Here is a 17,406-nt window from a genome sequence, read left to right on the forward strand (position 1 = left end):
TCAGAGTTACAGACAAAGAAGTGGATGGTGATTGTTGCTGCTGCATCTCTCTCCATTTTCCAGAGGCCCTTGCCCTCCATCTGAAGTGACTTCCAGGCTGGTGCCTTTTATTTTTCCCATAATGTTTTTATTCCTCTCTTTTTGAGAACCACTGAAAATTAGGTTGTGCAAAAATAACCATACAGAGAAAATCAGAAAGTTACCACACATGCCCAGGGACAGGTGCAACTAAGAAAAGACCCGAGAAGAACTTAAGTTTACACCTCAGGCTGTTTCTCAGCCCACACGCACCTAACAATAGTGTTATTTTAAAACTATTTTATATATTTTCTTTTATTGATACATATTTTACATATATATAAGGTACATGTGAGTATTTGTTGCATGCATAGACTGTGTAATGGTCAAGTCAGGGTATTTGGGGTATCCATGATCTCTTGAGTATTTATCATTTCTATGTGTTGGTAACATTTCAAGTCCTCTCTTCCAACTACTTTGACATATGCAATGCAATATATTATTGCTAACTATAGTTCACTCTAGTCTGCTTTCGAACTTATTCCTTTGATGTAAATGGAAATTTGCACGTATTCACCAACTTCTCTTCATTTCCCCTTCTCAGCCTCTGATACCTGCTATTCTACTCCCTATCTCCATGAGATCAAGTTTTTCACCTCCCACATATAAGTGAGAACATGTGGTATTTGTCTTTCTGTGCCTGGCTTATTTCACTTACGATAATGACCTCAAGCTCCATCCATGTTGTTAGCAATGGCATTTTATTCTTTTTTTATGGCCAAATAGTATTCCACTGTGTACATAAACCACATTTTCTTTATCCATGTGTCCACTGATGGATGCTTAGATTGATTCCATATCTTTGTTATTGTGAATAGTGCTGTGATAAATATGCAAGTGTAAGTATCTCTTTGATATATTGATTGCTTTTCCTGTGGATATACTGGGTTTGCTGGATCATATCGTGGTTCTATTTTTAGGTTGTTGAGAAATCTACATACTGCTTTTCACAGTGGTTGTACTAACTTACACTTTGACCAACAGTGAAAGTTTTCTTTTCTCCACATTCTCATCAGCATTTGTTGTTTTTTATCTTTTTTAGTAAAAACAGTTCTAAGTAGGGTATCTCATTGTGGTTTCAATTTGCATTTTCCTAACCATTAGTGATGTTGCACATATTTCCATATACTTTTTGGCCATTTGCATGTCTTCTTTTGAGAACTGTCTGTTCATGTCCTTTTCCCACTTTTAATGGGATTATTTATATTTTTTGCTGTTGAGATGTTTGAGTTCCTTGTATATTTGGGTATTAGTCCCTTGTCACATAGTTTGCAAATATTTTCTCATAATCATCAGGTTTTCTCTGCACTCATTGTTCCCTTTACTTTGCACAGCTACTTTCTAGTATAATATAGTCTCATTTGTCTATTTTTGTCTTTGTCGTCTGTGCTTTGAGGTATTAGCCATAAAATCTTTGCCTAAACCAATGTCCTGAAGTATTTTCAAAATGTTTTCTTCTAGTAGTTTTATAGATTCAGTAGGTACGATTGTTAAAGAATGTGATCTTCAGGTACAATCCTATAATACAACAAAGGCTCCAGGTCACTTGAAGGATAACAAAATGCCTATAACCACTGGAAAGTTTGGTGATGTAAAGAAAAAGAAGGAACAGCTTCCTATAGTATTTGTAGCTAAAGCAGCTGCAATTATAGAGATGGAACCTTCAACACTTAAAGATCTTATACTTGCAAACTCCACAGATCCTGACATTGTTGCTGACATGTACATGTACTTAGGACAATGACAGCTGTGTTTGTACTGAACATGTAGACTTGTTTCTTGTCATGATTCCCTAAACAATACAAAAGCAACTTATATAGAATTTACAATGCATTGTGTATTATAAGTAATCTAGAAATGATTTAAAATATACAGAAGAATGTGCCTAGGTTATATGCAAACATGCTGTTTAAAATCAGGGACTTGAATATCTCTGAATATAGGTATTCCCGAGGGTGTTGGAATCAATTCACCTCAGAAACTAAGGAGGACTGTATTCAAAAAAAACTGAAGCTACTAAATGCTTTACCACATGGTTTACATTCATAGTGGTTCTCTGCAATTTGAAATCTTTCATGTAACTGAAATGAATTAGGACTAGTAAATGCATTTCTACGTTCCTTACAGTAGTAAGGTCCACTGCTAGTATGTCATAATATCCACCTTTGAAAGTTTGCTAGCGAAAGAAAGTCTTTTTCATATTCCTCATATTCATTATATATATTTTTTTGAAGCATGAGTTTGGTCATGTTTTCAAAAGGTACTGAAAAAAATGGAAGGTTTTAGTACATTTTTACAATCATACAACTTTTTTCAGTGTGAGTCCTTTTGTGTATTTGTAAGAAGCTGAAAGTACTTAAGGCTTTCCCACATGTTCAACACTCACAGGGGTTTTCTCTAGTGGGTCCCTTCATGCTTATGAAAGGAACTGATACAATGAAATGTTTCCCCTTCTTCTTTACACTTATAGGGTTTCTCTACACTGTGGGTCCTTTCATGTTTATGAAACGCACTGGGACAATGGAATGGTTTCCCACATTCCTTACATTTATACGGCTTCTCTCCAGTATGAACTCTTTCATGTATCCGTAAGTAACTTGAATGACTGAAGGCCTTCCCACATTCCTTGCATTCATAGGGTTTCTCTCCAGTGTGAGTTCTTTCATGTCTTTGCACTGAACTGGGATAATCAAAGCCTTTCCCACATATCTTACATTTATGAGGTCCATTTCCAGTATGTGTTATCATGTGTCTTCGAAAGCTTGAGAGATCAGATAATGCTTTCCCACATTGCTGACAACCATAGGGTTTCTCTCCAGTGTGAGTCCTTTCATGTAGTTGAATGTAACTGGAAGACCTGAAGCCTTTCCCACATAGTTTACACTTATAGGGTCTCTCCCCAGTGTGAATTCTTTCATGTCTTCGAAATGAACTGGGAGAATCAAAGCTTTTCCCACATATCTGACATTTATGAGGTCCGTCTCCAGTGTGCATTATCATGTGTCTCTGAAAGCTCTTCAGATGAGAAAGTGCTTTTCCACACTGCTTACATTCATAGGGCTTTTCTCCAGTGTGAGTCTTTTCATGTACTCGAATGTAATTGGAAGACCTGAAGGCTTTTCCACATTGTTTACATTTATAGGGTCTCTCCCCCGTGTGAATTCTTTCATGTATTTGAAGGTAGGTGCAACAAATGAAGGCTTTTCCACATTGTTTACATTTATATGGCTTCTCTCCAGTGTGAGTAGTTTCATGATTTCGAAAGTAATAGAAATCACTAAAGGCTTTCCCACATTCACATTTATAGGGTTTCTCCCCAGTATGAGTTTTTTCATGCCTTCGACATAAACTGGGAGAATCAAAGGCTTTCCCACATACCTTGCATTTATGAGGTCCATCTCCAGTGTGCGTTATCATGTGTCTTCGAAAACCTGTGCAATCAGAGAATGCCTTCCCACAATACTTACATTCATAGGGTTTCTCTCCAGTGTGAGTTCTTTTATGTCTTCGAACTGAACTGGGAGAAAGAAAGCCTTTTCCACATATCTTACATTTATGAGGTCCATCTCCAGTGTGCATTATCATGTGTCTTTGAAAGCTTTCAAGATGATAAAATGTTTTCCCACATTGCTGACATTCATAGGATTGTTCTCCAGTGTGACTCATTTCATATAGTTGAGTGTAACAGGAACAACTGAAGGCGTTCCCACATAGATTACATTGATAGGGTTTCTCTCCACTGTGTGTTCTTTCATGTCTTAGAGAGGAACTATAAGCAGGAAACGCTGTAGAACACTGCTCATATTCATATGGTTTCTCTTCAGTGTGAGTTCTTCCAAGCATATGAAATAAACTAGGCCAAATAAAGGCATTTCCACACAACTTACACATACAACGTCCATCTCCATGGTGTGCTGCCATATGTCTTTCGGAGGTTTTCAAGAGAACTGAAGGTTGCACATTCCTTACAATCATAGAGTTTCTTTCCATGCTGAGGCCTTTCACGTATTTGAAAGGAGGGCTGATAACTGAAAGCTGTCCCACATTGTGTATGTGTATATGGCTTCTCTCCATATTCTTGATACTCACATGGTTTGTGTTCACTGTCAACTCTAATGTAGCAATTAAGAGATGAACGACCCATGAGGACTTCTGCACACGCATTGCTTTCCCATGGATCTACTCCAGGTATTTTCTCGTTCACAATACTGTCTTGAATCTGGGTAAAGGGTCCTCCACATTGACTATTATCTTTAATTTCACAGGATCTCTCTACCATATGACATCTGTAAAAAATAAGAAGTATATTAGTAAAGGTTTGTTTATAAATGATTTTGTATTAATAAGTATTGGATTTACATTTCTTTTCTTTTTTTTTTTTTTTTAGACAGGGTCTCATTCTGCTGCCCAGGCTGGAGTGCAGTGGTGTGATCTCAGCTCACTGCAACCTCCACCTCCCGGACTCAAACCATCCTCCCACCTCAGCCTCTCAAATAGCTGGGACTACAGGCAAATGCCACCACGTCTGGCTGATTTTTTTTTTTTTTTTTGAGACAGAGTCTCGCTCTGTTGCCCAGGCTGGAATGCAGTGGCACAATCTTGGCTCACTGCAAGCTCCGCCTCCCAGGTTCACACCATTCTCCTGCCTCAGCCTCCCAAGTAGCTGGGACTACAGGCGCCCGCCACCATGCCCATCTAATTTTTTGTATTTTCAGTAGAGATGGGGTTTCACCATGTTAGCCAGGATGGTTTCAATCTCCTGACCTCGTGATCTACCCACCCCCGCCTCCCAAAGTGCTGGGATTAGATTTTTGTATTTTTTGTAGAGATGAGGTTTCACCATGTTGCCCAGGCTAATCTTGAACTCCTGAGCTCAAGCAATCTGCCCACCTTGACCTTCTATAGTGCTGGGATTACAAGGGTGAGCAACCATACCCAGCCTTTCTTTTTCTTTCTTTCTCTTTTTGAAACTGGGTTTTGCTCTGTTGCCCAGGCTGGAGTATAGTGATGTGAACAGGGTTTACTGCAGTCTTGACCTGCTGGGCTCAAGCAACCTTCCTGTCTCAGCCTCCCAAGTAACTGAAACCACAAGCACAGGCCACCATGCCTAGCTAATTTTTGTATTTTTTGTAGAAAGGGGGTCTTGCCACGTTGCCCAGACTGCTTGAACACCTGGGCTCAAGCAGTCTTCCTGCCTCAGCTTCCCAAATAGTTGGGATTACAGGTGTGAGCCATCCCACCTGGCCTGGATTTACATTTCTAACATTATCATGCAAATAGTAGGTTTCATGCCCTGTTTGAACATGAATGGACAGAACGATGTGCAAGATAACTCAACCCCAGCTGTTTTGAAGACAGTGACATTCCTATGGGAATTCTTAATACTGTTTCCAAGATAACTATTTTGCAAGCACTGAATAGCTATGTCACATTTAAGTATACGTTTTTGAAGAAAATTTTCTAAGAATAAATAAATTTAAGGTGGGCTTGTTAATTTTCCATGCTTCTTTTTAAAATTTTGGGCTGGTCACAGTGGCTCATGCCTGCAATACCTGCCTTTTGAGAGGCCAAGGCAGGAGGAATGCTTAAGGACAGGAGCTTGAGATGAGCCTGGTTAAACATAGCAAGACCCTAGTTCTACAAAAACAAAATATGTAGCCACATGTGGTGGTACATGCCTGTAACCCTAGCTACTCGGAAGGCTGAAATGGGAGGACCATTGAGCACAGGAGTCTGAGGCTATACAGCAAGCTATGATCATACCACTGTACTCCAGCCTGAGCAACAAAGTGAGACACTGTTTCTAAAACAAACAAAATAAAATAAAATTTCTGGCATACTACGAATCACTCCAAGGACACAGCTTTCTCTTGTGGGTGCAAATTACCTTAGATTTCTCCTGAGATCTTTGTACTGATCTTCTTCTATATTGTGATTTTGCCATATCATTCCTGAAAGTTAGAACCAGAAAAATGACTATAAATTATTACAAAATTATAGAAAGACTGCAAGATTTTATGTACACTGCAATCATGCATTATTCACACACCAAACTACAGTTGACTCTTCAACAACACAGGTTTGAACTGCACAGGTCCATTTACAGATAAATTTCTTCAGTCTCTGCTACTCTTGAGACAGCAAGACCAACCCCTCCTCTTATTCAGTATACTCAATGTAAAGACAGTTAGAATGGGCCAGGCATGGTGGCTCACACCTGTAATCCCAGACCTTTGGGAGGCCGAGGCGGGTGGATCATGAAGTCAAGAGATCGAGACCATCCTGGCCAACATGGTGAAACCCCATCTCTACTAAAAATACAAAAATTAGCTGGGCATGGTGGCGGGCACCAGTAGTCCCAGCTACTCGGGAGCCTGAGGCAGGAGAATTGCTTGAATCCAGGAGGCAGAGGTTGCAGTGAGCCAAGATCGTGCCACTGCACTCCAGCCTGCCAATACAGTGAGACTCTGTCTCAAAAAACAAAAAAAACAACAACAAAAAAAATAGAATGGAAACTTTCTATGAATACTAAATAATGTTCTACTTCCCTATAGTTTCCTAATGAATATTTTCTTTTTCTAGCTTACTGTACTGTGAGAATATATAGCATGTAATACATATGACATAAAATACATGTTTTAATTGTTTATGTTACCAATAATGCTGCCAGTAAACAGTAGGCTACTAGTGGTTAAGTTGTGGGGGAGAATAAGATGTATGACTGCTTGGGTGGCTGGTTCAAGGGCCAATTCTATCCCCTTTCCATATTTCAAATCATTGAACAGCATTGATGACCAAGAAACAAATGTCTCTAATTGACTAAGTGAAGGCATGATGTCATCCTTACCTATACAGTCCAAGTTTCTGATGGTTTCCTGCATCACATCTCTGTAGAGACTCTTCTGTGATGGACCCAGCAAAGCCCACTCCTCACAGGTGAAGTTTATAGCCACATCCTCAAATGCCACTGAGTCCTGAAACATTCCACATGTGCACAGGAGGAAGATTAAAACTGAAGGCACTGGGAATCTAGATTGACTTCATAACCTTCACAAGATGCTGTGGTTTCCAAACATTTATTCAAGGACATGGTAAACCCATTCTTATTCTCTCTTTATACCATTTTATCCCACACAACAATTCTGATGATAGAATTGAACATGTTTTATAAAGTAACAGTTGAATAGGAACACGCCTCTTGTTGGTGAGTTAAGAAAGTGAGTCTTATCGCCTGAATCACTCCTAATTTCTATTTCTACAGTGGGTCTGCAGTTCTTGTCATGACAAAGTCCTACTACCTATTGTGCAAAAGAGAGTTACCAGCAAGAAGGCTCTCACCAGATGCCTAACCTTGATGCTGGGCTTCCCACCCTCCAGAAGTGTAAAAAATAAATATCATTTCTTATAAATTACCCAGGTTAAAGTATTCTGTTATAAGCAACAAAAAACAGACTAAGACAGCCACGAAAAAAACACTCTGAGGCCAGGCACAGTGGCGCACGCCTGTAATCCCTGCACTTAGGAAGGCTTAGGGAGGCCGAGGCAGGCAGATAACCTCAGGTTGGGAGTTCAAGACTAGTCTGACCAACATGGAGAAAAGCCGCCTCTACTTAAAATACAAAAAATTAGCCAGGCGTGGTGGCGCATGCCTATAATCCCAGCTACTCAGGAGGCTGAGGCAGGAGAATTGCTTGAACCTGAGAGGTGAAGGTTGCGGTGAGCCGAGATCGCGCCATTGCACTCCAGCCTGGGCAACAAGAGCGAAGCTCCGTCTCAAAAAAATTTAAAAAAAGGGAAAAACACTCTGGTCACTGTATCTGTAATGAGTGACCCTCGTGCCTTGGGGAATTTAGCCTGTGCTATGTGACTACACTAAGAGAGAACATTTGGAAGCTAGCAAATGGTTTCCTACAGAACAAATGTAGTTTAACATGACAAAAGACTAATCAGAATATTTTACCATCCCAATGGAAAAATGTTAAACTTTATTAAGTAATGTCAAAGAAGAAGAAAAGAAGGGCAAAGATTGCATATGTTCTTAGGAAAAAACTCTGTGTCACCTCTCATGAATATCTATAATATTCCCTAAATCACTAAACAGACCTTTTTGTCATCATTAAAAATTACATGACCAAATCTAATAGAAGTCACAAACGTCTAAAAATGCTAAAATCCTTCTAATCAAGAAAGCAACAGCTTTCCAAAAACAGATAAAGTATTGTGAATATACTATATTCAGCATCCTGTACTATTAACATAGAGATAAACAAATAGAATAAGGAAGATGACAAATAGTAGAAAAGCTTTGTGGAGTTTTGTTTGTCCTTGTCCCAACCGCTCCTCACATCAGAGCCAGTCTGGAAGACAGAAGACCAAATTTCCAATGTGGATCCCCCCAGAGAGAGGAGATCAGATCTTATGTATACGTTATTGCCCCTTTGTATTTTTCAATCCATCTGTGGACCATTCAAAGGTCTGAAAGAAAGCTCTCTTTTTTATTTCATCAATGATGGAGCCTAATTAGGTCAAGCTTGGCAGGAACTGCTTCAAAATGTTGCAAAAAACATAAAAACCTTCAAACAACTGGGACAACAAATTATGATTAAGACAAATGGTAGAACATCTAAGTCCTGGGAATAAAAAGGAAGAGAACAATTTCCCCCAGAAATTAGGGCATTCAAGCTCAGCGCGGTGGCTCACGTTTGTAATCCCAGCACTTTGGGAGGCCGAGGCGGGAGGATCACCTGAGGTCAGGAGTTCGAGACCAGCCTGGCCAACATGTTGAAACCCCCGTCTCTACTAAGAACACAAAAATTAGTCAGGCATGGTGGCGGGCACCTGTAGTTCCAGCTACTCCAGAGGCTTAGGGACGAGAATTGCTTGAACCTGGGAATTGGAAGTTGCAGTGAGCCGAGATCGAGCCAGTGAACTCCAGCCTAGGCGATAAAGCAAGATTCCGTCTCAAAAAAAAAAAAAAAAAAAAAAGGGCATTCAAAAGCACTTAAGTGTTTTGGGGAATTGAGAATGCATGCACTGGAAATGCATGCACTGGAAAGAACACATTTTCACAAAAGACCTGGGGAGGCCCTCATTTTCAGCTCTGCATCATCTCTCGGTTTGGTAAAACAGAAAGGGAAGGCTAAAGCAGAGTTTTAAGCAGTCTGGCTAAGTGTTCAAATACTAAACTACATCACAGACCCATCCACAAACACTGGAAGAGGTCAGGTTTTTGTTTGGCATATCTTTTTTACTTTTAGCTGCTAGCATTCAGGAAATCTATCAGAATACTGGATGAACACAAGCTAAGGGAACAGAGACTTCAATGACTACATTGGACAGAGAATTCAGTCTCTGCAAACACACTCTGAAAATGTTACTAAACAAACGAATAATTAAAACCTTCCACAAACCAGAAGGGCAAACAGTGAAGAGGAATCTGATTTCCGGATTATAACATTCAAATGTCTGCTTTACAACACAAAAAGTCCACAAAGACTGTAAAGGAGCATGAAAATACAGTTCATCAATGGAAAAAATTTAATTTAGATAAACCATCTCTGAGAACCTCAGACATTAGACTTACTGAATAAAAACTTTAAAGCAACTGTCTTACATATATTCAATGAGGTAAAGGCAATTATGAACGAAGAACTAAAAGAAAACCAGAAAAAGGATGTATGGATAAAATCATATCAATACAAAATTAGAAATTGGACCATATTTAATTTATGCAACTGCAAAGGACAACATCTAAAATGAAAATTTCTCTATAGATGTTCAACAGATGTGAGCAACCAAAGTAAAAAATCAGCTAAAATGAAGATAGAACAATTGAAGTTATTTAGACTGAGGAGAAAAAAAGAAAAAGGAATGAAATTGATAGAACGTATGATCGATATAACTGCCTTGCCAGTAATGTTAAAAGAAGTTCATTGGAGAGAAGAAAAATTATATAGATTAGAAATTTGGATCACACACACACACAGAGTCTGAGAATTACATGAAGACATTTGAAATTCTTTAGTTTTCTTATACCTATCTGATCTAATATAATAGATACAGGTTTGTTCAACATAATAATATCAGCAATGTATGGGGCAATACAATAGAGGAATTCAGAATAGTTTGTTATACCAGCACTACCCCTGAAGCCGGTATAGTGTTATTTGACACTACAGGCTCATTAGTTGTGAATGGTATTCTACAAACTCTAGTGAATTCACTAGTAAAATTTAAGAAACAAATAGATTTACTCTACTCATAGAAGCAAGCAAATGGAATCATATACATGCTCAATCAAAATGAAAGAAGGCAGAAAGGAGAAAGTTGAAAAAACAGATAATGTACAATAAATAGAAAACAATAACATATATGTGATATTCATCCAATTATACCAGTTATAACATAGAATATATATTACCTATATTCAACAGTAAAAAAGGCAGGGACTGGCAGAGCATAATGAAAAAGAAGGCCCATCAATGTGCACAAGAAAACTATTTTAAACAGAAAGACACAGATACATTAAACAGAAAGGTATGGATAAATATATGCCATTCTAGCCCTAATCAAAAAAAATATGGAACAGCGATACTAATTTCAGATCAATAAGATTTTAGGTCAAAGAAAATTACATGCGATGGAGATATTTCATAATGATAAAGAGGTCAATCCTACAAGACATAATAATCCTTAACATCTATGCCCATAAACACAGATCATGAAAATACATAAGGCAAAAACTTATAAAACCACAAGGCAGAATACACAAATCTACAACTATAGTTGGAGGAAAACAACTCACCTCTTTCAATAATTGATAGATCAGTTTGGCAGAAAATCACTAATGATACACCTAAACTCAAGAATACTATTAATTAACTAGACTTAATTGATGTGTATTTATATCTTCATTGTACACCAGCAGGCTACACATTATTTTCAAGCCCACATGATGTATACACCAAGATAGACCATATTCTGAACCATAAAACACACTTGAACAACTTTTTAAAAACAGAAATTCTGGCCGGGTGCGGTGGCTCAAGCCTGTAATCCCAGCACTTTGGGAGGCCGAGACGGGCGGATCACGAGGTCAGGAGATCGAGACCATCCTGGCTAACACGGTGAAACCCCGTCTCTACTAAAAATACAAAAACTAGCCGGGCGAGGTGGCGGGCGCCTATAGTCCCAGCTACTCGGGAGGCTGAGGCAGGAGAATGGCGTAAACCCGGGAGGCGGAGCTTGCAGTGAGCTGAGATCCGGCCACTGCACTCCAGTCCGGGCGACCGAGCGAGACTCCGCCTCAAAAAAAAAATAATAATAAATAAATAAATTAAAAAATAATAAAAATAAAAACAGAAATTCTATAAAGTATGCAATCAAACTGTATTATAATTAACGTAGCAATAAATAACAGAAACATACTTGAAAAGCCTAAAAAACCTGGAGATTGAAGTTACAAACCTCTCAACTTTAAAAATGTCAAAGAGGGCCGGGCGCGGTGGCTCAAGCCTGTAATCCCAGGGCCGGGCGCGGTGGCTCAAGCCTGTAATCCCAGCACTTTGGGAGGCCGAGACAGGCGGATCACGAGGTCAGAAGATCGAGACCATCCTGGCTAACACGGTGAAACCCCTTCTCTACTAAAAAAAATACAAAAAAACTAACTGGGCGAGGTGGAGGGTGCCTATAGTCCCAGCTATTAGGGAGGCTGAGGCAGGAGAATGGCGTAAACCCAGGAGGCGGAGCTTGCAGTGAGCTGAGATCCGGCCACTGCACTCCAGCCTGGGCGGCAGAGCGAGCCTCCGTCTCAAAAAATAATAATAATAATAATTAATAAATAAATAAATAAATAAATATAAAAATGTCAAAGAGAATTCTCAAGCAAATGTAAATACTGCAATGTTGATAAAAAAGAGTATATCATAGCAAAATTTTTAGAATGTAGCAAAGGCAGTACTTAGAAGGAAACTTAAAGATTTGAATGCAGGCTGGGCGCGGTGGCTCACGCCTGTAATCCCAGCACTTTGGGAGGCCGACGTGAGTGGATCACGAGGTCAGAAGATTGAGACCGTCCTGGCTAACACAGTGAAACCCCACCTCTACTTAAAAAAAAAAAATTAGTCAAGCATGGTGGCAGGCACCTGTAGTCCCAGGTACTCCAGAGGCTGAGGCAGGAGAATGGTGTGAACCCGGCAGGCAGAGCTTGCAGTGAGCCGAGATCACGCCACTGCATTCCAACGTGAGCAACAGAGCCAGACTCTGTCTCAAAAAAAAAAAAAAAAAAAAAAAAAAGAATTGAATGCAATCTCTAGAGAGAAAAGATATAAAACCAATGCTTAAAAACCTTCCACTTCAGGAAACTAAAGAAAGTTTAGTAAGATACATGTAAATCAAGCAGAGGGAAATAACAACGAAGAGAAGATATTAATGAAATAGCAAGCAAGAAATAAGTAGAAAACATCAACAATCCAAAAGCTGGTTCCTTCAAAAGATCAATAAAATGAGTAAGCCCATAGCCAAGCTAACTCAGAAGAAAGGGGGGTTATGATTACTAATCTTGTGTTCATTAAAGGACCGCAAAGGAGTATTAGGAACAACTGCTGCATGCCCACATAGTTGAAAAATTACACGGAATGCACCAATTCCTTGAATGACACAAGCTACCAAAATTAGTTCTCACAAAAGGAGAACTAAATAATATGAAAAGTCTTATAACTATTAAAGAAATCGAATTAATAAATATTAAAAGTCCCAGGCCAGACTGGGTGCACTGGTAGGCTAGGCATGGTGGCTCACACGTGTAATGCCAGCACTTTGGGAGGCCAAGATCGGCAGACTGCTTGAGCCCAGGAGTTCAAGACCAGCCTGGGCAACATGGTGAAACCCCATCTCTACAGAAAACACAAAAAAATTAGCAGGATGTGGTGGCACGTGCCTGTAGTTCCAGCCACTCAGGAGGCTGAGGTGGGAGGATCACTTCAGCCCAGGAGGCAGAAGTTGCAGTGAGATCATGCCACTGCACTTCAGCCTAGACAACAAAGCAAAACTCCATTTCAAGCAAACAATCAAACAAAAAGTCCTAAGAAAAAGGAACAGGCCAGCATGGTTTCACTGTTGAATTCTGGAAAACACTTAGGGAAGAAATGACACAAATTCTCTATAATCTCCTTCAGAAAATAGAAGCAGAGGGGACAATTTCTAATTCATGTTGTAAGGCCAACACTGATAATATGGTTTGGCTCTGTGTCACCACCAAAATCTAATCTTGAACTGTAATCCCATAATCCCCATGTATCAAGGGAGGGACCTGTGGGAGGTGATTGGATCACGGGGGCGATTTCCTGCATGCTGACAGTGGGTTCTCATGAAATCTGATGGTTTTATAAGTGTTTGACAGTTCCTACTTCACATGCTGTCTTGCCTGCCACCATGTAAGAAGTGCCTGCTTCCTCTTCCGCCATGATTGTAAGTTTCCTGAGGCCTCCCCAGCCATGAGGAACTGTAAGTCAATTAAACTTCTTTTATGGTAGTTCTTTATAGCAGTGTGAAAATGGACTAATACAACTGCCTTAATACACAAAACTAGATAGACATTACAGACATATCTCCACCATGTGAGGGCATAAAGGGAAGAATGCCATCTGCAAATCAAGAAAGAGGCCCAGGCAGGGCGCGGTGGCTCACCCCTGTAATCCCAGCACTTTCGGAGGCCAAGGTGGGCAGATCATGAGGTCAGGAGATCGAGACCATCCTGCCTAACACAGTGAAACACCGTCTCTACTAAAAATACAAAAAATTAGCTGGGCATGGTGGCATGTGCCTGTAGTCCCAGCTACCTGGGAAGCTGAGGCAGGAGAATCACTTGAACCCAGAAGGTGGAGGTTGCAGTGAGCTGAGATCATGCCACTGCACTCCAGCCTGGGTGACAGAGTAATACTCCATCTCAAAAAAAAGAAAAGAAAAGAAAAGAAAGAGAAAGATGCCCTTATTAGACAATTGATCTGCTGTTTGAAACTGAATTCCCAGTCTTTATAGCTTTGAGAAATGAATATCTGTTGTTTAAGGCATGCAGTCTATGGTAATTTGTTATAGCAGCCCAAAGGACTAAGTTAGGAAGGGTCTTTCTCTACCACACATCAAGGCTTTGAAGACTATAGTAATCAGGAGAGTATGATATTAGCAGACTGATGGACACATAAATCAATGAAAAATAGCAAATTCTGGAACAAGAGCATCTACTTAAGGTACAAGAACCTATGACACAGCAGGTATTGCCAGGCAGTGATACAAATGAGGGACACTTCAACAGAAATGATAGAGACAAATGGTTATCTACAGGAGAATAATCCATCTTCTGCCCAGCATCTCCATATACAATGATCAACTAACTATAGACTTTCCGGTTTTCATTAATTTTTACTCAGTTTGTTACCTCAGCTTCCATTTTGAATGTGGTTTTATGTTTATCATACCAAAAAAGGGGTTTTATGGCCCTTGACACAGTTTCTAGTTCTCTATCTTCTCCCAGTTCTTCAATTTGGTTGATCCATATGCATCCCTTATACCATCATCTCCTTTCACCACCTCCCTATGGGTGCAGAGTGTGCCAAGTCAGGTCCTCCTATCACCTGGAACATCCTCCATCCCCATGCTGCTCACCAAAGTGCTCAGTAACCACGATCCCAGGAGACACTACATTGTTAGCTTTTCAGGTTCTTGCACCACCTCAGTGGGGTTGGTTTTCCTGTCCTTAGGGATAGTTTTCTCCCTTCATTAGTGTGACAGCATCAGAAGGGAAGAATCATTTCAGTCCTGTCCCCTTAATACTACCATCCAATTGGTTGACCAGCTATATATCCCCAAGAAAGGGATGGGGGAAGAAAAAGCTGAGTGTTCTAAGGAAGTAGCTTCTTGAGGAAGGGTATACCAGGAGACTCCTACTACAGGGCATCACGCTACTTCCCTACAAGGTCCCACCATCTCCACCTCAGGGTGTCCCCTGGAAGGAGTGACACAGGGACTGATATTCACTTGACACTGTAAGAGACTTGGCAGTTGTGGGCATCTTGGGATAGCCCCAGGCAGTTCTGAAACCCAGGACCAGGAAACCATAGAGGATGGGCTGGGGACTCATCACCCTGTAACGTTTCCAAAGAGGAACCTTAATCCAAACACATTCTCAAAAGGTGTCTCTGTCTAGGGATGATGAAGGGAGGGCAGTAACAAAAATTTTATTTATTAATATTCATTTTTTTACAGCCAAGTGTCGTGGTTTTTCTCTGCTTCTTCGCATGTGAAATGTTCATAAACACAAAACCTTTTACAAAGAGCCATATATTGCTATGTATAAACAAAATGACAATTAAAATACTAGCCTCTGTTTGAAATATAAACTGGGGGACAAGGAGTTCATAAAGTTGCTGCGAATTGAGAAGAGAAAGCCTGAGGAAGGCTCTGGAAGCCAAGGGATTTTCTGTCCGCCCTAGGAGGAGTTAGGATGAGAGAACACAGTGGTGGACTTGAGACCCTGCTGCCCACATCTCTGGAAGACTCGGAGGGGAAGCGGTCGCCCTTGGGAAGAAAGAAGGGACTGAGGACCAAAGAGACCACAGCTCCTCCCACACACAAACCCCACACACGAGTCGGCCTGGTGACCTGTCGTCACCGTGCAGCCTCCTCACCGGGTTCACAGGAACTGCGAGCCAGGCTGGAGGCGAGATTGCAGTTAGATATTAACCAGGTGCCCTCAGCCCCGCTGCCTCACGGGGTCGCCTCCCTGAGAGTCAGGTCACAGCAGACGCTGACCGCCGGCTTCCCCACTGTGCCTGGGATAAGATCTCTGAGAGTTGCTCAAGAGTCGCCTGAGTTCTTTCTCAGATCCTGAATTCCAGTGGAAAGGCTGGCGCCAAGCAGGCTGAAGACCCCACGAGGGAGCCCACTCAGCAGAAGAAAGCGGTTTCACCTCCCGTCCCAGGAGTCACCCCCTCACTTCCCCACCATCCAGCGACCCCACGCCCCAGCCGCCCTCGTCCACACCCCTAAACACCCCATCCCCAAACCTCTCAGGAAGGCAGATCTGGGGTGTCCTCCCCTCTCCCCCCATTCAACTGTTTCTGCTGCAGCCCTCAGCGTCTCGGCGCAGTTACTTGGGCCGCAAACCTGTGCCGGTTACAGCCGCACAATCCGGGGAGACGCGGGGCTGCGGGCGCGTAGTTGCCCAGAAAGGCCGCCAGGGCCAGGGCCGCAGTGGCCGCGCAGAGACGGGACAGGACGCCCGGGGTCCCGGCTGCCGCCCCAGCTCCATCCTGCGGCCGAGGGGACCGAGGGCCGAGCTGCGCCGGGGTGTCGCCAGCGGGGAAGCCCTGGTGCCACCACAGCCGGTTCCGACCGGTTCCAACCAGTCTCTCCTCTCACGCGTCGGGACACCAGACCTCACACACTCACCATTTCCCGGCTTCCGGTGTCCAGGTTCCTCCCTCTGCCTCCCGCTGTCGGTACGGGTCCCAGCGAGACAGAAGCTGCCACAGACGTTCCAGGGCGTCTCTCAGTGACAGAACCCGGAGCCCAGTGCGGGGGCGTGGAGAAGACTCGGCGGGTTCTTTGAACCTTGCACCCTCCTCCGGGCAGCGCGCCTGATTGACAGTTCCCACGAACCCGCCCTGCGGCCCTGATTGGATAGTGCGCCAGGTCCCTCCCCCGGGGACTGAGTAACGGAAGAAGCGATCTCAGCTGCGGAGTGGAGCCTGATAAACAGATTCCAGACACAGGCTTTGAGAGGACTAGCTTCCTCCCTGCGCTGTGACCTGACCCCCTCCCAAGGGACATTTGCATTTAGGCAATATGTCCTGATTGTACTCAATGGGACCTTTCTCCTACTTCCTCCTGGACAGGGACCCACAAGTCTGTGCAGGAAATTCCAGACTCACTGTCCAGTTGAGCTATCCCCTGATTTGAGAGCAGGAAGGGAGCCCAGGCCACACTGCAGCAGGAGGGAGGGCCTGATGTCCTCCAGGAATCAGGAGTTTGGGATAAGGCTGTTGGCTGCACAGGCTAAGCCTTTCTTCCACCTTATCTCTCAATCTACTAATTTTCAGTGCAGAAGATAAAAACACCCCAACAAGGCCGGGCTTGGTGGCTCACACCTGTAATCCCAGCACTTTGGGAGGCCGAGGCAGGTGGATCACCTGAGGTCAGAAATTCGAGACCAGTCTAGCCAACATGGTGGCTCTGTCTCTAAAATACAAAAATTAGCCATATGTGGCAGCACACGCCTGTAGTCCCAGCTACTCAGGAGGCTGGGACAGGAGACTCGCTTGAACCCGGAAG

At 42.2% G+C, this 17,406-nt stretch overlaps 1 protein-coding gene across 1 annotated transcript; it reads right to left on the minus strand.

Moving 5' to 3' along the window:
• Nucleotides 1–303: 303 nt before the first annotated feature.
• Nucleotides 304–16,715, minus strand: ZNF441 (zinc finger protein 441). The gene is given in 5 exon segments (XM_010361683.2): nt 304–4,005; nt 4,007–4,364; nt 5,966–6,029; nt 6,926–7,052; nt 16,525–16,715. Coding segments are annotated over 5 exon segments (2,082 nt in total). The 5' UTR covers nt 16,528–16,715; the 3' UTR covers nt 304–2,475.
• Nucleotides 16,716–17,406: the final 691 nt, after the last annotated feature.

The sequence above is a fragment of the Rhinopithecus roxellana genome, chromosome 8, assembly GCF_007565055.1.
Source record: "Rhinopithecus roxellana isolate Shanxi Qingling chromosome 8, ASM756505v1, whole genome shotgun sequence".
Classification (NCBI taxonomy): domain Eukaryota; kingdom Metazoa; phylum Chordata; class Mammalia; order Primates; family Cercopithecidae; genus Rhinopithecus; species Rhinopithecus roxellana.